The 22,588-nt window shown below is 42.2% G+C and overlaps 2 protein-coding genes across 5 annotated transcripts in view; one reads left to right on the forward strand and one right to left on the reverse strand.

Annotated features, from left to right (window-relative positions):
• The first annotated feature begins 1,553 nt into the window (after positions 1 to 1,553).
• Positions 1,554 to 18,751, forward strand: ptpn23a (protein tyrosine phosphatase, non-receptor type 23, a). Of its 2 annotated transcripts, none has more exons than XM_005739224.1 (24): positions 1,554 to 1,786; positions 3,776 to 3,850; positions 4,624 to 4,751; positions 5,150 to 5,226; positions 6,625 to 6,674; positions 6,764 to 6,895; positions 6,988 to 7,068; positions 7,155 to 7,286; positions 7,383 to 7,430; positions 8,738 to 8,794; positions 9,044 to 9,102; positions 9,187 to 9,266; positions 10,327 to 10,441; positions 10,555 to 10,620; positions 10,846 to 10,991; positions 11,526 to 11,843; positions 12,312 to 12,466; positions 12,567 to 12,898; positions 13,067 to 15,587; positions 15,795 to 15,979; positions 16,084 to 16,188; positions 16,415 to 16,553; positions 16,874 to 16,987; positions 17,448 to 18,751. In XM_005739224.1, the coding sequence occupies exons 1-24, from the start codon at positions 1,592 to 1,594 to the stop codon at positions 18,021 to 18,023; spliced, it is 5,886 nt and encodes a 1,961-aa protein (XP_005739281.1). In that variant the 5' UTR covers positions 1,554 to 1,591; the 3' UTR covers positions 18,024 to 18,751. The 2 variants fall into 2 exon arrangements, with proteins under 2 accessions (XP_005739281.1, XP_005739282.1); XM_005739225.1 differs by having other exon boundaries at positions 1,645 to 1,790.
• Positions 18,752 to 18,776: 25 nt separating this feature from the next.
• scap (SREBF chaperone) overlaps positions 18,777 to 22,588 on the reverse strand; it is a 28,908-nt gene continuing 25,096 nt past the window's right edge. For all 3 annotated transcript variants that reach the window (XM_005739227.1, XM_005739226.1, XM_013912437.1), the window contains one exon: positions 18,777 to 22,588. In XM_005739227.1, coding sequence (XP_005739284.1) covers positions 22,343 to 22,588 — 246 coding nt within the window. In that variant the 3' untranslated portion in view covers positions 18,777 to 22,342.

A 22,588-nucleotide genomic window follows, 5' to 3' on the forward strand; every position in this document is an offset into this window, starting at 1 on the left:
TCTATCTATCTATCTATCTATCTATCTATCTATCTATCTATCTATCTATCTATCTATCTATCTATCTATCTATCTATCTATCTATCTATCTACCTACCTTCCTACCTACACTGAGTGCACCTTCACTGATCTAATAAGTACTTCAAGGCTGGTAGCTGCTATAATGTAGGTAAATATTTGTGTAGAACCTAAGCCGAAGTAATTTCTATGATTTATACACTGTCATTCCACTTTCAGTAATATTTTGTTGAATTACCACTCCAAAAGAACTTCTGTCATCTTATAACTGAACTCCTGTCACCATCTAGATCTCAGATTTACCATAAACATAACCTACAGGCTAAAAAAAAAAAGCCCTCTTGCATAAGTTTTTCTTTTTTATGTAATTACAAGAAGGAAATGATGTATGAGTTTGTCACAGACTAGGGAGTTTCCAGCTCTCTCTCATACACTGCTGCAAATATGACAGCTTATCAGCCAAAGCTGACACTCCACGGTAACAGAAATGTAAATGATCATAACTTTCACTCACACAGTCGGCTTTACTTTAGGAGAGGAGATGGGTCTGCCCCATTTCATTAGCAGCAGTCCTTTAATTCATAAATATAAATTATCCCGGATGTGGCTGTTTTAAAAAGATAAAAAGGTGAAAGCTCCAATTTCTCCACTTATTTTAAAATGCAGAGATCGTGTGAACATGCAATAAATACACAGCGCCTTCAAAAACTGCCACTAGTTCCCAGAAAAACCTTTTTAACAGGTGACACTGTTTACTGTTTAGAACTTCATTGCCAGTTTGCATAATTTTAACTCTAATGTCTGTAAAGACAATGTAAAGACAAAACAATCAGTGTTCCATGGAGGTAGACGAGTATGCACATGTATCTTATTATGGATTAGGCTAAATATTATTCCATAATTAATCTGTAACAGCTGCCCCAGGCTGTGACCCAGTTGTTTTTAGAACTCTGACATTATGATCCCCAGCATCTGCAGCCCAATATGCACTACTGTTCTCTCCAGGAGAATAATTCACTCATTGGTGAAGTGCTGAAAATAAAATAACCAATAGGCTGCTCAACATTTAAAAAAGAGTATCATGGTAAACCATTCCTTAACAAATAATCCTTATGGTTTAATTAAACAATTAGTTTAAAGACATGAGTGTGCAGTTGTAGTTTTTAATTTACTGTAATAAATTAAAAACTAAGAAGTTAAAAACTATGACCACATTAACCAATTAGCTTTACATAATATAAATATATTATTAAAAAAAGATTTGATTTAGGTTAAAGTTTTAAAAGTATAACAAAAACGTTTCACTCTTGCTATGGCGATTTGTATCTTTCTCATTTCTTCTGACACAAGAAAATCAATTATATTGGGTTCACTTTTTTCCTATAAAATATTTAGTTGTAAATGTTTTAAATTTGTGGCTGTATAATAAAATTATACGTTAGCTACTTTCCAGTGTGATTTATATCCTAAGTCTAGTTTCTTCAGGAACTACATTTCCCAGAAACGCTCACAAGCATATCGAAGGCCTACGTCACGTGTGTTTCCAGTTTCCGGTTGAAGTGTAAATGGATACATGACACAGTTGTTTGGGGGAAAAGCTATCTTCAGGAAAACCGTTAACGTCCACAAATTCGTCAGCGGGATTTTGACATCGCACCGACTGAGAGCTCCGTGTAGATTCGGCCGCGATGGAGGCGGTCCCCCGGATGCCGATGATCTGGCTGGATCTGAAAGAGGCTGGGGAGTTCCAGTTCAGCCCGTCCGTGAGGCAGGTGAGCTGGGTGGGGAGTGGAGCAACAGGGCTGAGGTCGAAAGTCAATTAAACAAGGATTATGAACGAAGGGATAACCTTGTCAAGTGGATACCGCTAGCCATAACTCAAAGCAACAGTTGTCGCTACCTGTCGAGGGTAAAAGATTTTTCCAGAACGGGTAGCTGACGTGCTAGCAAAGGTCTGTGTCAGGCAAACCCCTCCTGCTCACTGCCTTTGTTTGCTAACGTTAGCAAGCTGCTTTGCTAGCTGGTAATAAGCTAAAAACTCAAGTTGATATTTAGCTTTCAGCTAAGTGGCTAGCTTTGTAGGAATCGATCAAAATACTGCCAACGCGAAAGGCATATGTGAGTATTTCTAGGACTCCTACGCCTCGAGTCAGCCTTCCGACATGAGAATAATAAACAATGATCTCATTGTCACATGCACCTGAGCGAGCGGAGCAGTTTGTACTATTCAAACTATCAGCCTGCTTAATAATAAACACGGGTTTACATAAGCTTCTATAACGAAATACACAGGGAAAGTTGTCACTACACCTGTGACGCTACTTCTTACCTTAACCGTAAGAAAGATGGGCTATCCTGTTATGTAGCGCATGTTAAAAACAAATAAAGGCATTTAAAACAGAAACCAACAAAATTGTAGAGGACAAATATGGAAGATAATAACTCTTTAAAAAATAGGAAAAAAGAAAGAGTTTCGGGCCCTTTTTTTTGGTGCTTTCAAATCCATTCTGGGAGAAAACCTTGTTTATGTGAGCGTCCAAGCTTTATTTTTCCTATTGGGCGTTAGAAGAGCCTATTCCTGTATGGTGTCAAAAAGGGATTTCACTCTTAGCTTGAAAAAAAGAAAATTAAATATTAACGGATTTTTTTTTAGGCCTGCTGCTTCCAAAACTCATCTCGGATATTTAAACTCCAGATCATTTGACTGCTTATTAAAGCTGGTATCATCTTTATCTGGTGACTCATTTGTCTTCCCAAACTTCTTCCTCGTGCACGTAAAAGGACTTTGTCCTCATGACTAAATACAATAATCAGAGGGGTTATATGGTTGGTTTGGTTTGTTTGTTAGCAAATCGTTATGGCACAGAGAACAAAATTGCACTTGTGGGATCATAGTTTCACAAATGTATTTCAGATTTATCTAAGCAAATTTGAGAGATGTTATTTTGATGTTTCCACAAAAATGTCACAAACTGATCTGGATCCAGACATCCTTTTAGGTCCAAGGATTCAGTTCATACATGGTGTGGAGTATATTTTTAGCCACTGTGGAGGTGGAGATGCAGTTTCAGACTTTCTTATTAGTAATTCTTTTTGGTAATAGGAAGATTTATTTTGATTTAATTTAACGACAGAGTGTTTTCTTAAAAAATACTAAGAATGTTTATTTTTATTATTTTTATTGGCCTTAAAAGTGTAGCCTTTAAATAAGGGGTAGTCGATCAGAACAACATTATTTTAAAATGTATCTAAAATACCAACATTTTCTCTGTTTACCCCAAACTAATGCACAACAGCACATATTTGGCCTGAAGGAGTAACAACGTGACTGTGCCTGTCTTCTTGCTTTGTCATTGTGACCTTTCCATGATTGAATTAAAATTGAAACAAAAGCACTAGTAGAAGAATGAGTATCTGCAGGGCTGTTTACCTCCTGACCTGACACTTACGGTAGTAGCTTAAAGCTTATTGTAGTGCTTATGGGGGACAGTGTGAGTCCTGGCAAAGCATGATGGGAAGTCTTGAAGCTCCAAGAGTCTAAATGCTTGGCTTATGCTCAAGACTAAAGATTAACATAATGAGTTATGAGCCCCAGTTCAAAGACATTTGAATTTTTTTTTTCTAAAGAATTTAACCCTCAGTATTAGAGATGATATTTAATTTCTTTATTAGGATTTAACCCTTCATTTAATTTGGTTTTTACCTGAGTTTCAGCAGCACATTCACCTACTTCTTGCTTCTGCTTCTTTTTCTCTAGTTCATCTTGAAGAACTATGGAGAGAATCCGGACAACTACAATGAACAGCTGAAGAAACTGGAGACGCTGCGGCAGGTGAGCACTGTGTCAAAGTATTCTCAGTCAGATTTCTGTGACTCGGACTTGTCCATCGTTATGTGGGTTGCTATATAATATAGTGGAATTCACTTTTAGGCATCTCCTTGTACCTGAAATTAAGTGTTCCCAACTTCCTGGCATAGTTCACATACGGCTATGAGTCCTTACTGGGATATTGCCGGTGTTATAGTGTTTGTTGCAGGACGCCGTGTTCTGTTGACAGTTCTTCTTTCCCACCATTGCTAAGTGCTTCTTCACAGGGGATTTTTTGATTATTGGGATTCTCTCTCTAACACTGCAAGGTGTATACTGTTCACTATAAAGCACCTTGAAAGGACTGTGTAAATAAAATTGTGATGAATAAACTTGGTTATCACGTAAAGTCATTAATATTTAACCTTAACACTCACAATCCCAACCAGATAGTAAAAGAAACCTCCATCCAGTGCATCACAACTACAAACTGTCTGTTTTGTGATGAGGTTAAGATCATCATGTATAGTCATATGTGTGCAGTTTTACATTAATAGTAGTATTTCCATGTGGACAGGGATTTTCAATACAAAACATTCTGATACAAGTTATCAATCATATCATAATGAGGCCTTTTGAAGTGTTGCCAAGGAAAATGATCAATTCTGAGCATTAAGCACTGAAACCCATTGTTACATAATTCATCGCTGGGCTGGGTCAGAGCGTCTTTGCAAGAGTAATGATTTTTGTAGCTGATTAAACACATCAGAAACACAATGTTTGTGTCTGCTTCGCAGAGCGCAGTGAATGTGACGAGGGATTTCGAGGGATGCAGCACACTGAGGAAGTACTTTGGCCAGCTGCATTATCTGCAGAGCCGGGTGCCCATGGGAACCGGCCAGGAGGCTGCAGTACCCATCTCATGGTAATAACACACAGGAATCCACAGAAACTGTATGGAGTGTTTACACATAGCCATCCAACTGCAGTCTGTACTGCTGAACACCAGAGAAGCTTATTTTAGAGACACACTCACTGCAGCTTGCTCGTAGAGAGCAGTGTCAGCACACTGGCTTAGTTGCTGAATGTTGGGATGTGGATAGAATGAATGAACTGACATTAGGCGTGCGAACCTGTACTGCTAAATTCTAATTTAGACTTAATTCAACTGCATTTAATTAATGCAGTCCTTCAGTGTTTTTTCTGTAGTGTCTATGAATACAGTGTCATTCTAATACTATGGTTTAGAAATCAATAATATATGATATTGTTCAGGCATTTTATTCTCTTTAAAAATACTTTTCTATTTTCTTTGCAAAACAGGACTGAAATTTTCTCTGGAAAAACAGTCACCCATGATGACATCAGCTATGAGCAAGCCTGCATCCTGTACAATCTGGGTGAGTCACTTAGAGTCAATAATAGTAATAAACTAACAGTTAAACACATCTGAACATGTCAGTTTAAAAAAACAAAACAAAAAATGAAAAACATGAAAGCAATTGATTGGAACGTCCGATGCTGTCTTGCTCAGTACTGTAGTATTTGTTAAATTATATTTTAATCAGATGGAGCTTCATCCATGAGGGTGTTTGTTATTAAGGGAAAAGAAATCCAAAGCTACATGGCCCTGTGGGAAAAAGTGATTACCGGTACCCCCAATACATAATAACTTAGCACCAACAACTACAATTTAGCGTTTGCAATAACTCACAATGAGTCTTTTACAACACTGTCGAAGCATCTTTGGAGAATTGTTGTAATTCAGACACATTGGAGGGTTTTGGAGCATGAAGTGCCTTTTCAATGTCGTGCCACAACATCACAGTCAGATTCAGGTCAGGACTTTGACTAGGCCACTCCAAAGTCTTCATTTTGATTTTTCTTTCAAGTCATTCAGAGACAAACTTGCTGATATGTTTTGGATCATTGTCCTGCTGCAAAAGCCAAGTGCGCTTCAGCTAGAGGTCACAAACAGATGGCTTGACATTCTCCTTCAGGATTTTTTGGTAGACAGCAGAATTCATTATATTTTTTGTCTGCTCCACTTTGTCAGGCAGGGCCTACTTAAGTGATTTCTTGACTGAGAACAGGTGTGGCAGGCGAAACTCAGCTTTCCAAAGAGTTGGGAGTTCGCCTTGTAATCGGAAGGTTGCCGGTTCGAGCCCCCGCTTGGACAGTCTTGGTCGTTGTGTCCTTGGGCAAGACACTTCACTCGTTGCCTACTGGTGGTGGTCAGAGGGCCCGGTGGCGCCAGTGTTCGGCAGCCTCGCCTCTGTCAGTGCGCCCAAGGGCAGCTGTGGCTACAATGTAGCTTGCCATCACCAGTGTGTGAATGTGTGTGTGAATGGGTGGATGACAGGATGTGTAAAGCGCTTTGGGGTCCTTAGGGACTAGTAAAGCGCTATACAAATACAGGCCATTTACCATTTTAATTTATGTCATAACATAATAACTTAATAATAAACACCTTCATTTAGAAACTGCATTTTGTGTTTACTTGTGTTAGCTTTGACTTGCGTTATTTCAGAATTCTATGGTTGACACAAACAATCGCTTTTTCTTCAGGGTGTTGGAGATTTTCAGAAGTTAATGTTAAATATGTACATGAAACCCCTCAGTACCATATTGTATATGCTGTAGGGGCATGCCACTATTGAGCGTGTCACACAAATCACTTCCTTTAAAGAACAATGCGGAGAAATTCAGATAATTTTCAGCTTATATGCCAATTATTTACTGAATGTGAACAACAAAACCTACAAATTCCACCAAACTTATCTGTGGATTGTCTGCAGGGGCCTTGCACTCCATGTTGGGAGCCATGGACAACAGGGTATCTGAGGAGGTAAGAGAGACACATACATGGGCGCAGAGTAATTCTGGCCATTTTGTTTGCTCACACAGTCCCACTGACTCTTTCTGTTTCATTTTTAGGGGATGAAGGTGTCCTGCACTCATTTCCAGTGCTCAGCAGGAGCCTTCTCCTACCTGAGAGACCATTTCAGCCACAACTTCAGTGTGGATATGAGCCACCAGATTCTGAACCTCAACATCAACCTTATGCTGGTAGATTACACACCTACATGCGCATGCATAGATTAAAATACACACACACACACAAAACAAATGAGTGTCCTTAACCTTGGTCCCTCTCGCAGGGCCAGGCTCAGGAATGTCTTCTGGAGAAGTCCATGTTGGACAACAGGAAGAGTTTCCTGGTTGCTCGCATCAGTGCTCAGGTTGACTTCTTACCATTAAATATGAATCATATAGTCATCATTAATTTTAATATTAAATGCTAATAACTGCGGCCCTGTTGCTACAGGTGGTGGATTACTACAAAGAAGCGTGCAGGGCTCTGGAGAACTCGGAGACGGCTTCCATGCTGGGAAAGATCCAGAAAGACTGGAAGAAACTGGTTCAGATGAAGATTTATTACTTTGCTTCTATCGCGCATGTGAGTGTTTATGGGGCAAATTAGTTCCCTACATGTATGCACTTGTTTGTGTGTGCTGAGTTTGGTCTCAGTAATTGCTTTCGCTTCTCTCAACAGCTTCATATGGGAAAACAGGCAGAGGAGCAGCAGAAGTATGGAGAACGGGTAGGACCAACACACAGATGCATTATTTATTTTCCACTGTCAGGGTGCTGTGGTTTATATTTGTGCAGTCATATTTTGCTGCATTGCTACTGATATGATTAAAAATCCCACGAGAGGAATTAGTGCTGATATAATTTTAAAATTTTCCCATTTTCTAATGTTATTAATACATTTAATTGTCTAACAGTTCAACTGAAATAAAGACAAACAAGTATTTTTTCTTTAACTAGATTAGAAAGGGTATTTTTGTCTTATAATCTCTACTAATGCACATGTATTGCTCAAATTGAGGGTTTCCAGCTGATCATTTTCCTTACAGCCACATCAACATAGCGAGTCCGCTGTGGTCTGATCTTTGGCCTAAGTTGGTTTTTCCTGGTTAGCACACGTATGGAAGCCCACCTGGTGCTGCAAATCTTTGAGTGGTTCAGTGGTTAGCAATGTTGCCTGAACGCAGGAAGGTCCTGGGTTCATATCAAACGGGGCTTTTCTGTGTGGTGTTTTCCTGTTCACCATATGCCTGTATGAATTTCTTCTGAACACTGTGGCTTCCTCCCACATTCGACGAACTCTTATTTGGTTGTTGGTGATTTTAAAGTGGTTAAAGTGCACACAGCTCATAGTGCTTTGAGTGGCAAGAACTCTAAAAATGCCAGCTCGTCATCGCTTAAAAAACTGTTGTTTTGCATTTCTTGAAATACACTCTTTGACCTTTTTTTTTAAACATGTCTGTATGCTGCGTATAAAGCTGGGCTAGTATGCAGTTGAGCTAGCCTAACTGTAAAGACAGTGACGTGACATTTTTTTCCACTGTTCTCAGGAGGTAATAGGATATTCTTTATCTTAATCTTAGTAAGAATGTGAAAATGAGAAAATATCACACTATTAACAAACCAATACCTATGACTAACATTTGGTTTGTGGGGGTTGGTGGCGGCACATTAGAGCACAGTGGTTATGTTACCTCATAGATTTATTTATGTTTAAAAACAAATATGTAAGAATGAAGACTCTTCCTGTCTTACTGGCATCCTGCCACCAGGAACTAGTGACATTAGTAACATGTACCCTTTCCTGACATCCAGGGAAACTGGAAAGAAACTCTTTCCTTCTTGGTACTAATAAGGGAATAGTTTCTTTCAATCTGAATTTAAACATGACGTTTGAGTGTCACAATGGTTAATTTTATTTTAAATTTTAGAGGTAAAACTGTTTCAGTTAGTTTGACCAGTTTCTTAGTTAGTTTTGTTGAGTCATGTTTATCTTTCTGTCGGTTAAATGGCTTAAATGCTCATTTTCCCCCACAGTTGGCTTACCTGCAGAGCTCCTTGGACAAACTCAATGAAGCCGTCAAACTAGCAAAGGTACTACTTCTCTCTACCTTCCCGGCAATCCATGCTTAGGTCGTTTTAGTGTAACTTGAACTTTCCTTGAACTGTTTTCACACTTGAACTTCAAATGTCTTTGGGAGAATCAAATTTTCTGAAGTTGTCTTTGCAGACATGCATCATACAGATGCATAGACCTCCTATTACTGGAAACACACTCTGTGATTTAGAAAAAAGATGTTCAATCACTCGTTCTGAATTGTCCTTTTATCCTACTACAACCAGGGACAACCTGACAGCGTGCAAGAGGCCCTGAAGTTCACCATGGATGTTATCGGTGGAAAGTGAGCAAAAACTCTTAGTTAACAGTTACGGCCACTTCATGATCATCAGCGGTTTTTGAGCTTTTTTTTTCTTTGACCTTGCAGGTTTAACTCTGCCAAAAAGGACAATGATTTCATTTATCATGAGACTGTTCCGTCTCTGGAGACTCTAGCCTCTGTAAAAGGTAACAGGAAGCATCAGTATGTTTCGCTCAGTCAGTACATGCAAAGCTGGTTTTGCATATAGGGTGTTGCAAATATGTACACACTGTGTATGAATATGTTTTTGTATATCTTCCTTCATTTTTATCCTGGTGTTGTGCCTTTGTTTTCTGTTTTCCTTGGATATAATTATTTTAATCATCAAGTTTCACTAAGTAAAATTCATGGATTTTAATGTATATGTTGTTTCTAAAGTAGTTTTGCATGTCATGTTATGCTTGGCCAACAGTAATGCACAGTCAAAGCTAATATTAGCCAGTTTTAAATGCAAAAGTTGACAACCATTTATTCTAGATTAGGCCCTTTTTGAGAAATAAGCCGTCAATTAATTGAATTATGTTCAGTTCAGTTCAATTTTAGTTATATAGCACAAATTGACAAACGGTCATCTCAGGGTGCTCTTATTGTAGGGAGAAGATCCCACAATTTTAGAAAGAAACTTCAACAATTAGAAAACCCCCTATGGGGGGAAAACTCGCCGGAAGTAACCTCCAGCAGAACCAATCATCTGCTGCGACCAGTTTGAGGTGATAGGAAAGAGCAGGAAGCAGAGAGAGACAGAATGAAAGTTTAATAACTACTAATGACTAAATGCAATAAAGTGATGTTTTGAGGGCAGAACATGATTCTCTGTTTTGAAACAGACCAGTGGCCAAGCAGTTTTTTCAAATTACGTTGGGGTATCAGTCTACTTTATTGACTGATTAAACTGCTTTTTCTTGGTTGGTTAATTTCCCCATAACCAAAGTAAGTGATTTACTCTGTCATAATACTGCAGACATTCTTAAATATTCAGATTTGAGATGTTACCAAAGATTTTTTTTGTGAATATTTTTATTTCATTAAGACAAACTTATGTTTGTTGAATCAAGTTGCCCCACGTTTGGGATGTAAGAGTAAAATTAGGTACAAGTGATGCTAAAAAGTAAAATGACAGTAGTCTCTTCTTTTGAATGCATTTGGTTACATGCTCTCCTTTTATGCTCATCTGCGCTTTTACATAAATGTTTTTTGTCTTTCTAGGTGCTCCTCTGGTGAAAGCTCTGCCGGTCAATCCCACCGACCCGACTGTCACTGGACCAGACCTTTTTGCCAAACTGGTGCCCATGGCTGCCCACGAAGCCTCTTCTTTGTACAGGTAGGCTCCCTCTGTGGATGTCAAGTTCATCCTAGAAATGGGAAAATATCCGCAATCATATTTTAGTACGTTATTCATCTTCATTTTTATATCTTATGTATTTTTTTTTTCAGTGAAGAAAAGGCCAAGCTGTTGAGGGATGTGATGGCTAAGATTGAAAGCAAGAATGAAACACTAGAGTGAGTATGATGTGTCATTAATTTTGCATTCAAGTGGTAAGCGAACTAAGGCTTACTCAATATCTCTCTTTCCCCCAGTTGAATTTTAAATAAGAACCAATCTTGGTACAGCAAAACTTTTAATCTATACCCACATTAAATACTAAAGTACTTAAAATACTAGAGTTTTGTTTTAAAGATTCTGTTGCAGTATTAGGTAACTGTTATTGCCTCCTCCTTCTACAGGCAGTTCATGGACTCTCTAGGCTTGGAGCCAGAGTCTGTAGACAACCTCGATATGTACAACCACCTTCCTCCAGTCCTGATGGAGAAGTGCGCTGCCCTCAGCGTCCGTCCTGACACCGTCAAGAGCCTCATTCAGTCCATGCAAGGTGAGTGCCACAGGCAAGCACAGCAGACCTAACAATTGCAGTTGCTATCTTTTATTATGAGAGTGCACAGAGGTTACACAGTGAAGACGCAAAACCCTCGAATTTCAACAGCTGGAATTGTTTTTCCCAGCTACAGCAGCTGGTGCTCAATAATTTAATCAAACACTTTGATTTAGAAAAGCTACATTCTTATGAAACAGTTGTCTCCTAATTGAAGCAATTGAGTGAGTAGGTCATCCGATGACAAACAGCGAAATTGTGGGTCATTATTAATAATTTGCTGTCCCTACAGCAAATTATTTAAGTGAAAGCTCTTCATTAAATCCAAAGCTGAATTGAAGATTATTTCATGTCACAACATTAAAATATTGCTGACCTTTAACTGTCCTAGCGAGTGGTGTGTGTCCATAATAGTTTGCACAAATATGCATGTACAAAATTAAGCATGCATGATCTCTTGATAACTAAAAGCCACATTTCCCCCCCCAAATTTTTGCAATATTTTCATGACTATTCATGTCCTCTCCTGCACAGTGCTCTCTGGTGTCTTTACTGATGTGGAGTCTTCACTGAAAGAGATCAGAGATGTGCTAGAGGTGGATGAAGCAGGTGAGCGAGCCCTCCAGGAAGTTGGTGGCCCTGCTGTGGGTGAGTTGCACCCAGCTGCCCAGGGCCAGGCTCTGGCTGAAATCCGCAGAGACCTTGAGAAGTATATGGAGGCTCATGAGAAGGCCAGTTTTACCAACACGGAGCTCCACCGGGCCATGAACCTGCACATCAGCAATCTGCGTCTGTTGGGGGGGCCACTGGATAGTCTGAGAGAAGCCCTGCCACGGCCACAGCTGAGTGAAGGTGAGGGCTTTTTGATAATGAGAGGTTACTGTAATTTTGCAAGGTTTAGTAGAGCAGATAAAGTCATTAGGGTCATTTAAAGTCACCCAAGATTTTCTGCTCTTCAAAGTTAAAAAGTTTAGATAATTACTATAAATATGAAACCTAGTGGTATATTACTTTTATTGTAGCATTACAGTCAGGGCTGCGCATTAATGAATAATGGAAAGTCTTAAGATTTAGGTCAAATGACAAAATCCAGTATATGTTTTAGTAGCTAATTTTTCTTATTAGTTTAAATCAGTAAGCCAGCTGACTGTCCAGTGACTAAGGAATTATTTTCTCTTAAAAAAAATGCCGGAAAATAGTGAGCAATGTCTTATTTGATACCCTACAGCTTAATTGTTTATTTTTTAACTGGTCAAACTGTGAATATGATTTTGTTTGAGTTGTGAATATAAGCACATACATGCATCTGTGTCTGTGCAGAGGAAGTAGCAGGTCTGCAGTGCATGAAGCGGATCCTGGGAAAGGTGCAGGAGATGAGGGAACAGAGAAGCTCTTTGGAAAAACAGCTACGTGACCTCATCCAGCAGGATGACATCACATCCACCCTCGTCACTATGGAGCGAGCAGACATGAAGGTGTTTGGCAAAACACATTTGCAACCACGTTACACTGTTATTTGTTTAAGTTGCTAAATAAATGCTGTCGTGAGAGACTTATTAACTTGTGTCTCTCCAGCACATATTTGAGGAGCAGCTGAAGAAGTACGAACAAGTAAAGGTATACATCGACCAGAACCTCGCAGCGCAGGAAAACATCTTGAAGGCTTTAACCGAAGCCAATGTTCAATACGCTTCTGTTCGGAAAAGCCTGACCCAGACTGAGCAGCAGTGGAACACAACTATCCAGGGACTGGTGGGCTCATATGAAGCCTACGAGGACCTGATGAAGAAATCACAGGAGGGAAAAGAGTTCTACGATGACCTGGAAGCTAAAGCATCACGTCTACTGGAGAGGGCAAAGGCCCTGTGTCAGACCAGGGCAGAGGAAAGGAAGCCCATACTCGAAAAGTAAGGAAGACATTAGAATAATATTTTAAAGCTTTTTGAGTACTTTAATTATAGTCAACAAATCACTAGTACTTCATGTAGTAGTAACTTATAACTACTTGTAAAAGACAAATGCTATCCACATTTGTGATTTTTCATGCTGTCCTCTTTGTGTTGGCCGTTCCTCAGAGAGACCCAGAAAAAGCCACCAGCGAGGCCGACGGCAGCTAAGCCGTCCCTTAAGCCAAAGGATGTTGACTCCACCTCTTCCGGCCTAGAGGATCCAGAACTGGCCCAGATCAATGCGGCCATCTTGGCCTTGGGAGGTGACCTGCCTGAGGATCTCCGCAGCCTGCCTCCTGATATTCCTTCCCTCCCTCGCACTGCAGCACATCTGCCGGGTCCTGATGCCTACATGCAACCTGGTGCTAACTTGGGTGGCACCTCTCTGCCTTGGCCGGCTGCTTCAGCTGCTGGCCATCCATGCTTCCCTGCTAACCTGCCACCTCCAGAACTCCTGGCACGGATTGCTCAGTTTCCTACTGCAGGGACTCATGCAGCACAGGGACCCCTGCCACGCGGGCCCCTACCACAGATGACTCCACAGAGGCCTCCACAAATGCCACCCCAGGCAGGGCTCCCTAGCTATCGGCCTCCCCCTCCTCAAGCTCCCCAACCTGGCCATGTTGCCCCTGTCCCTGTTCGACCTTCAACCACCACGGTGGACAGCATCCAGGCACCTATACCCAGCTACACCCCCACACAACACCACCCTGTCCCACCTGCAGCCTCAGCTGGTTACACTGTGCCTCCACAGATAGGGGCATACCCCCAGTTTGTTCCCCAACCGACAGGTCCCATTCCGGGTGTAGGCCAGACTCCCCAGTCCCAACAGCAGAAGCATCCACAGCAGTACCCCCAGCCAATTGGACAACCACTCCCTCAGGGGTACCAGCCTGGACCAAGGGCTCTTCCTGGCTCTCATCCTCTTCAAAACCAACAAACCTACCCACATCCATATATGCCCCAACAGCCTGGTGTTCCTCCCCAGTACCAGCAGGCATTTCCAGGTCAGCTACAGTCACAACAAAATGGCTTTCAGGCGAAGCCTCCAAGAGGCCAAGGCTACCAGACTCCACAGGGCTATATTCAACACCCTCAAATGATGCCAGGCTCCATGCCAAGGCCACCTCAGATTACACACCCACCAGGACCCCCATCTTCTCAAGCAGCACCCCCTGTATCTCAACCCTACCCACCCCATTCCAACCAACAGATGCCCCAAGCACTCCCTCATCAACACATGCTACCACAGCACCAACAGGTCTCCATGCCCCCCGGTGCCCAGCAGATACCGCCTCACCCACAGATGCAAATACCAGGTGGTCCCAGAGCACCAGCGCCCCCCACAAGTCAGCCGATGCCTCCAGTTTCACAAAACTACATGCCCTCAACGAGCCAACCCATTCACTCTGCAATGCATCCACAGATGCCTCCTGTTTCACAACCCCATATGGTTCCTGGTCCTCAGGGCCACTTGCCAAGGGGGCCTATGCCTCAAATGCCCTCCAATACACTACCCCCACAGCACCACCATCACCCTGGACAGCCTCCCATGCCAAATATGCCGCAGCAGCCCATGCGGATGCCCAACCAACCCCAATCTCAGCTGCCTCATCCTGGGGGCGTATGCTACCCTGGAGCAGCGCCAATGATGCCTCAGCAGCCTCTGGCACCACAGCCTGCTGCTCCGCAACAACCTCAGGCTCCTCTTCCTATGACACATCCACAGCCTTCAGCTATGTATTCTCCAGCTCCAGGACCTAATGTACCTTCAAGTGCCCCACAGCCACCCACTGCCATAGGCCCACATGGTATACATGCCCCACCTACTCAGCACATGATTCAGCCCACTCCTGGAGGCCCTACAGTATCACAGCCACCCAACAGTATCCCACCTTCCCCTTCACCTTCTCCCTCCCCAGCACCCTCTCCAGGTCCGTCTTCTCTAGGTCTGAACCCTCAGCAGAGGCCCGCTCCAACCCCGACTCCTGGAGGCACAGCCCAATCGACTCTTCCCTCTCCCTCTGCTGTTTCTTCCTCCACTTCACTGTTTGAACGACAGAACTCAAGCACAGATGACCTCCTGTCCTCAAGTCCAGAGAGCCAACCGGGAGGCACCAAGGCCCCCACTAATGTTCTCCAACCCACCAAAGCTGACCCTCAGGATGGGGAGCGTAGAAAGAAAAGCTCCCAGGGAGTTCTCTTGATCCAGGGTGACCCATACCAAGCCCCAGAGCGTGTCGCCCGCCTTCACAGTGAACTAGAACGTTACAGAGCCCAAGTAGATTCCCTGGAGAACCCCTCAGAGAATGAGGGAGGGCTTTCTGTGCTGGATGCCCGCTGGAAAGAGCTACAGGACCAGCAGGAGAAAGCTGCTCGCCAGCTTTCCATTGCTATTGCCCGCTGCTACACCATGAAGAACCGTCATCAGGACGTAATGCCCTATGACATAAACCGTGTGGTGCTACAGTCAGGGAAAGATGACTACATTAACGCTAGCTATGTGGAAGACCTGTCACCATACTGCCCACGCCTTATTGCCACGCAGGCTCCGCTCACCGGCACAGCAGCAGATTTCTGGCTGATGGTGTATGAGCAGAAAGTGTCACTGATTGTTATGCTGGTTTCGGAGCAGGAGCTGGAAAAGGTACAGAGTTTAGTTTGCACAGTGGAAGTATATAATCTGTACATTACTATTTTTCAGTAGTGTGTAAAAATGTTTTTTACAAGAGAACTTAAAGTTTTTTGTGTTTGGTTTTTGTTTTTTTTGTTTTCTCAAATAAATTAAGCTACACATCATTAAATTAATTTACTTTGTTGTTTGTGTGTTTAACATCTTTCCATATCCTCACAGGGAAAGGTTTGGCGTTACTTCCCAACGGAGCGTGGCCAGCAACTCTCTCAGGGACCAATAACACTCAGCCTAACAACACAGAAGATGACACCAACACACGTGGAGCGCATGATCAGTCTGCAGTACCGTGACCAAAGCCTAAAGCGGACTGTTGTCCATCTCCAGTTTACTTCCTGGCCAGAGCTGTAAGTCATCTCTTCATATTAAAAACTGTAGATAAAGACTTTTCTTAGTCAGCCTGGCAGTGCAACGTAAGTACATCAAATATTATTTCTTCATATCCCATTAGGGGCCTTCCTGATAGCAAGAGCAATCTGCTGCGGTTCATCCAAGAGGTTCATGGACACTACTTTCACCAGAGACCCTTACATACACCTGTTGTTGTGCACTGCAGGTGAGTGTATTTCTGTGGTTGTCCACTCCATTTATATACAGGGAGTTTCTTCAATGCATGTAAATGCTCCTGGCCCTCCGGGTCATAGCCTTCAAGTGTAGACAACACATAACACACGTGTACTGTTTTTGCTTCCTGCTGATAAAAGAGCAACTAAGTTTTGATCCTTGTTATTCATTTTAGCATCTCAGTTGTTGTTAATCAGTCTGTACACTTTTTGTCTCAGCTCGGGTGTTGGACGCACTGGCGCCTTCTGTCTGCTGTATGCAGCTGTTCAGGAGCTGGAGGCAGGAAATGGGATCCCAGACCTTCCACTGCTGGTGAAGAAGATGAGACAACAGAGGAAGAACATGCTACAGGAGAAGGTAAGAAAGAGATGGGACTCTGATGTTGTGTTTAGGATTGATCTTTGTTGTCGCAGGTTTAAAGTTGCAATATGCAAAAATGTACATATAGACAACAGAAAAAGCTGATTGTACATTTCAAGGAGTTTAAAACCTAAATTTTAATTAAGCATTATGAAATAAATGAAGAGTCGCACAGAACACTTTGCCAAGTGCTGCTCAAAAATCCTAAATGTAGAAATATGTGACTATGCTGACAAAGTACATCATGAATCAGGCACTGCTGATGAATAGCTCTTCATATAGTACACACTTTATATCATCTTTCGGTCTGCCTCCAGCTCCACCTGAAGTTTTGCTATGAGGCTGTTTTGAAGCACGCCGAGCAGGTTCTTCAGCGCCACGGCATCACGACCGCCACCTGCAGCAAGAACACCAACTCTGCAGCCACAAAGGTTTGTCACTCTTCTTATACTGTCCTTTCAAATAAGTTCAACTGGTTAGTGGCTCACAAAGCACCATAAAGGGAAAGATATGTTGCTGCTGATTAATAATCCTTTGAAAAACCATAGCCACGCAGCTTGTAGGTAACAGAATGTCACATACATAAATTTACTGGAGCCAATTTTGTTCAGTGTTGTGAGCTATGCAGTCAAAACTTTACTCACCTCTATTGTAGATTTCTAGACATGGACTTCTGAAATGGTTCTTAAAACAAATCCCTAGCATCTCACATCTAATTGCACAACTTTAATCTGACTGTAACCCTCTAATTGTTTACAGTTTTGCACTCCTGATTGTTCCCAATGAATTGTGAGTTCTGGTTAGTTGAGGTACTGAAGGTATTTGTTTTTTTTTCTCTGCATCACTTCTTTCATTTGTATTTCTTAAACACCTCTCTCTGTGTTTCTGAAGCCTTACCCGAGACAGGAATCTCAGCAGGATATTGTCCTCGGCGGTGACATGCCCATCAGCTCCATTCAAGCCACCATCGCTAAACTAAGCATCCGGCCTCCAAGTACCACAGATGCAGGCATGGAGGCTGAGGAGCAGGTCGGCCCTCTCTTACCTGCTCTTGACTCACTGGGGGACATCCAGCAGCTCCAGGATCTCTGTCCTGCCACAGATCCACAGCCCCCATCCTCCTTAAGCCCGCCTCTCACTTCGCCCACTGCCTCTCCTCCACCACCCAACGGGCTTGATGCCGTTTCCCCTTCTTCTCTGCCAGCACCCAACCATCAGCCAGTCCCAGAGGCTCCGCCCAGTGTTCCTCCTGCTTCCTCTGCACCGGCTCCTTCATCTCTGGAGCTCCTGGCCTCGCTGACGCCTGAAGCCTTCTCCATGGACGGGGTGGGTCGAGGGAAACAGCGGGTGACTAAACAAAGCTTTCTGCAGCCGGCAGAAGGCCAGGGTCTCCACGGAACTCGAGGGGACGAAGGAGACGACCCGCTCAGTAGCCTGGATCCCCTCTGGAGCCTCAGCAAGCGTTGAGATGAAACTATAGATTTCTGCTTTTCACCCACTCTACCACCAGGTGTCAGTGATGGCCTGTAGCGCTTTCTAATCCTGCTTTAAAAAGAAGGAAAACAAAACAAATTGGCTTGGAGATATTTTAGTGGTTGATTACCAAGATGTGCCTAGTGGCAGATTATAAGGGTTCAGTTTTGAAGATTGAAATGTGTACTTTGCACTGCTTTAGGGGTGTGAGGCTTGAAACTAAAAACACTTGCTTCTCCTTCAATCACTGATGGCTTCTGGGACCAGAACACTATGCACTCGTTGGTATTATCTTCATTCTTTGCTGCTTTTCTTTTTACGTGTGTGGTGGATGGAAGCATGTCTGCTCTTCCAGCACCAAACCTGCGCTCATCTTATAAAATAAAAAAAAAAATCCCAGCATGCACTCCACTTCACAGGCGCCTCACTGTTGGTCATCAAAGCATCGCCAAGGGTGTGACATCGCTTGGCCGCTCTGTGATTATTTAATGGCTGGAATAAAAGATGAAGTTGTAGGCATGTGGAGGCACTCCCAACTCAATCAGTGCGTACAGTTCAGTTTTTATGTTAACAGAGGAGCATACAAATCAGCACGTCTTAACAAGTTGATTATTTCTCTTTGTAACACTGTAAATATCTTAAACCTAGAATATTACAAAAATTGTCCTTCTGGAATTAAAAAAAAGATCACTAATCATTCATTATTGTAAAATCTGAAATAAATCCAGTAGACAGTCAACCTTTGTGGTATCAAAGCCTCTTTATTTGAAAATTAGTACAAAGTTTTGCGCTGTTACAAAATAGTAAACAAGTTACTACAGCCTGCGTAGATTGTAGCCAGCCAATGAGGGGAGAAGGCTGGAGTGGGTGGGGGGGGAAGGAAAACACCTGGGGATTACATTTGTTTATGTGCTGCGATGCTTTTTACAGCAATCTAAACAAAAAAAAATATTAAGTAAGAAATGTTACACTGATTTGTATTTGCAGCTGGAGGAGGATCAAACAAGACCCACATCTCTGCCATTCATTGTGAGGATGCAGCTAAAGATTTCTTTTAACCTAAATGATTAAAAAGGTCGCTGCTGCATCCACAAATTCTTGATATGGTGCCGTGACGGCTGAAACGAGACGGAAAGGTATGAAGCGATCTAAAATTAAAGGCATAGTTCATCTTTATAAACAGAAACATTCAGAAAAAGCAGTGACTCGACTCAATCACCACACCAACCCACCTTCCCATCCTTCAGCTTTAAAAGAATAGTTTGACATTTTGGAAAATGTGTGTACGCGCTTACTGGCAGAGGAAACTGATGCTGCCACAAAGTTTTCGTTTGAGGAACACGGCACAAGTTCTCGTCTTTCTCGATAATTTCTCGACCTTTTGACTTTGATATTTAGTAAACACTGTTAAAGGAAACTGTTTATGTGCAGATAAACTAAAGCATGAGAGAATCAGGGTCACATTTCTGAGGAATTGTGCCTGCAACACTACACTTGGTGATTTCTCACCGTTTTAGAAATGTAAGATTTCTGTTTTACAACACTAAAATATCCTCAGCATAGAGCCCCTGTGATCACAGAATAGCACAACGATAAAACGGCTGTTTTAGCTCTGACAATTTCTTTGAATATAGAGTGTAATTCCTTGACATCTCAGTGCTGCAGTTTTCAGACCAACTTCTCAGCAAGCAGAGTTAACTGGAGTTGCTAACCCAGTCACTGTGTACATTCGGCAGTATTTAACTCTGCAAGAAAGCAAATACAGGTTCCCAAAATATCAAACTTGAGCTTTAATTCACATTTCTAGAAAACACATGTGAAACTGAAATCTAAAAAAAACAAAACATTCCCCCATTTCTAAAGCTTTCAACTAAACAAAAACCACAAAGCTAATAAATCAACAGCCACAGCAGCAAGATCACATTACTGGCCTCTGTGATGGAGGTGCCATTTGTCCCAGAAGTTGAAATGTGAATACTGATGCTACAGTTGGAAAAATTAAAAATAAATCATACGATAATCATCAGCTTGTTTCTGGAAAAGAAACTCTGGTCGCATCCGAGAGGAACAAGCGCTGCAGTCTATATGTCACGTGCGTGTTTAACAGTGCTGCAGGTGTGAACTTTAAGTCCAGTTACATCCGACTCTTCTGCATACAAGCTGAAATTGCAAAAACAAAGTGCCTAAAAATGTGTGTGAGCTTGTACATCAGAGGGTTAGAGATGAAAGGAGTTAGTGTTGTGACCGCAGGGATCAGGTGCAGGTCTTTTAACGGATTTTCTGAGACGACATTCAGGACATACAGAAACAACAGATGACGACTGGGAGAAAATACATTCTGGACATTGTGGATGTTGTTGGCATCAGAGAAAAATCTTTAACCTGCAGGATTGCATTCTTTCTACCCAGAGTAAAAAAGTGAAGTTCAGGCACAGACTCAAAAACGAGGGGGTTAAATGTTGAAAAATGCATTGCTTTCATAAATACTTGGCTTGTTGAGTTTAAGAATTTAACAGTTTCAGTATTGACAGGATTTTCACCTTGTGTGCAGAATAAGTACAAAAGGCTCTTTACTCGATGTTCAGACAGAAGCTTCATATTATACACGCTACAAAACAATGATTGACATGCATTGCTTTTGTCTGGTTTCTTAAGGCGTCTAGCAATTGTTTGAAAACATTCATACCTGACAGAGCAACCGTATGACTAATAGTGGAAAAACTGACTGAAAATACTATTGACATTTCCTGTTTAGTCCAATTAAAAAGACTTAATTAAAAAATGTGTGATATAATACTGCGTGTGTTTCAGGAAAAGATTATCTGAACAGTGTCACATGTGCCAGGTCCAAATTTTGAAAAGGTTATATCTCAAACCCATTCCTGATGTGAAAAATCCAACATCAATACTGCAAACTGTTTTAAAATGTACTAGTATTATGCAAAATTAGGGACAGGATGCATTCACTGTTACCTTCCTTTACATTTTTACCAACTGGTCGCTGAAAAAAAAAGAAAAAAAAAAAAAAAAGAACAGGTTTTAGGACAAACTCTGCTTAAGCGTGCATCAACAACATACCAAAAACTAAAAATATACACACAGTATATCTAACGTGATCCAAGTAGTCGACAAGGTTGTGTCACCCTTTGTGGCTTGAATTAAAGATTGTGGATTAAAAATGATATCGGGTGACCAAGTTATGGCTAAATGGTGATTTAAAAAAACAACAACTCTAAAGCACAGAATGCATTTAAAAAAAAAAAAAAAAAAAGCGCAACATCAGTCATCCAAAATTCAAGCTATTTGAAAAATGGAGGTAGCCTGATGAAGGTGTAACACACTGGGGAAAAGCAGCCCCTCATACAACATCAGTAACCCCAGAGTCAGAGGCCGAGGTTGGGGTAAAGGAGGAACCCTTTCTGCCTCCCTGCGGCCTCCAAATCTACAAACACACGTGTTTCCACCTCAGTGTTACAAACAACCAAAAGCCCAGTGCTGCCAAACAAATAAACACCTTCTTACATTTAAGTCACCTTTTCCACATTATTATGGTCTTATTTAAGAGCTGTGATTAGTCATTCATATACAAACTGTTACTCAAAAAGGGAAAGAAAAAAAAAGTATCGCTAATAAATAATAAATGTAGACATAAAAACAGCCCCCTCTGGAGGTTTACTTTATACAGTAATCATTGGTTCTCCCTCACACAAACGCACACATAACCAATCAACTTTTGTTCTCAGCAGTTTTACTATAAAAAGGGTCTAAACTCATTCAATCACTCTCTCTCACACACACACACACACACACACGCTCAATTCATCCCCGCAGGCGATGGACCTGTCGAGCTCTCTGTGGCTGCACTTCGCTGTTGAGCGCACGGCACAGCAGGAATATTAAAAAGAAAGAAAAAAAAAAAAGAAAAAAAGAGGAGCTCTATGGTCCTCCTCTCTGGGTGGGTGGGGTCACAAGCCTCCCCCCGCCCTGTGTGAGCAGCATAGAGGGCAGATCTGCAAAAACAAATGTGCGTGCACAAAAAGCACAAACTCAGAACTGGCGAGCTCCCTTCAAGTGAGAAAAATCCAACCTTAACCAAACTCGTGACCTTCCGTAACGTCAGCAAGATGGCTCTGATAAAACGCAGTAGGTTCAACGGCCAGTTTTTCCTCATGATATTCAGACTTTAAAACACCTCCCTGTTAAAACAGATAGTCTCGTATCTAATGATCGCACATCATCCAAACGCCAGAAGCAACGAAACAAAGCAAAAACTGGATCCTTTGACTGTTCCCACTGATAGCTGCCAGCCCTTCTCAGTCCAGTTTCTCCAACACCGAGGGAACGTAGACCAAGCTGAGCTCGCTGCCAAAGTCGCAAACGATGGCGGCGTTGTCCAGCACCAGCAGCTGCCGGACACCCTGACCGTCGCTACTCTGACCCAGGTACACCGTCTGCAGCAGGTCGCCGAAATTCAGGTCCCAGAAGGAGACGCAGCCCTGCCCCCCCGTCACCAGCAGAGACTCTGAGATCACACCCAGACTGGCCCCGCAACCCACCTC

Source organism: Pundamilia nyererei, unplaced genomic scaffold (assembly GCF_000239375.1).
Source record: "Pundamilia nyererei isolate P.nyererei 1_Seehausen unplaced genomic scaffold, PunNye1.0 scaffold00090, whole genome shotgun sequence".
In the NCBI taxonomy this organism is placed as follows: domain Eukaryota; kingdom Metazoa; phylum Chordata; class Actinopteri; order Cichliformes; family Cichlidae; genus Pundamilia; species Pundamilia nyererei.

Excerpts from the sequence above, each read along its gene's own strand:
- ptpn23a (XM_005739224.1), top strand. The coding sequence starts at position 1,592 with ATGACACAGTTGTTTGGGGGAAAAGCTATCTTCAGGAAAACCGTTAAC. Across the intron at positions 10,621-10,845 it reads AGCAAGAATGAAACACTAGA|GCAGTTCATGGACTCTCTAG; the intron begins GTGAGTATGATG and ends CTCCTTCTACAG. Across the intron at positions 12,899-13,066 it reads AGGAAGCCCATACTCGAAAA|AGAGACCCAGAAAAAGCCAC; the intron begins GTAAGGAAGACA and ends GCCGTTCCTCAG.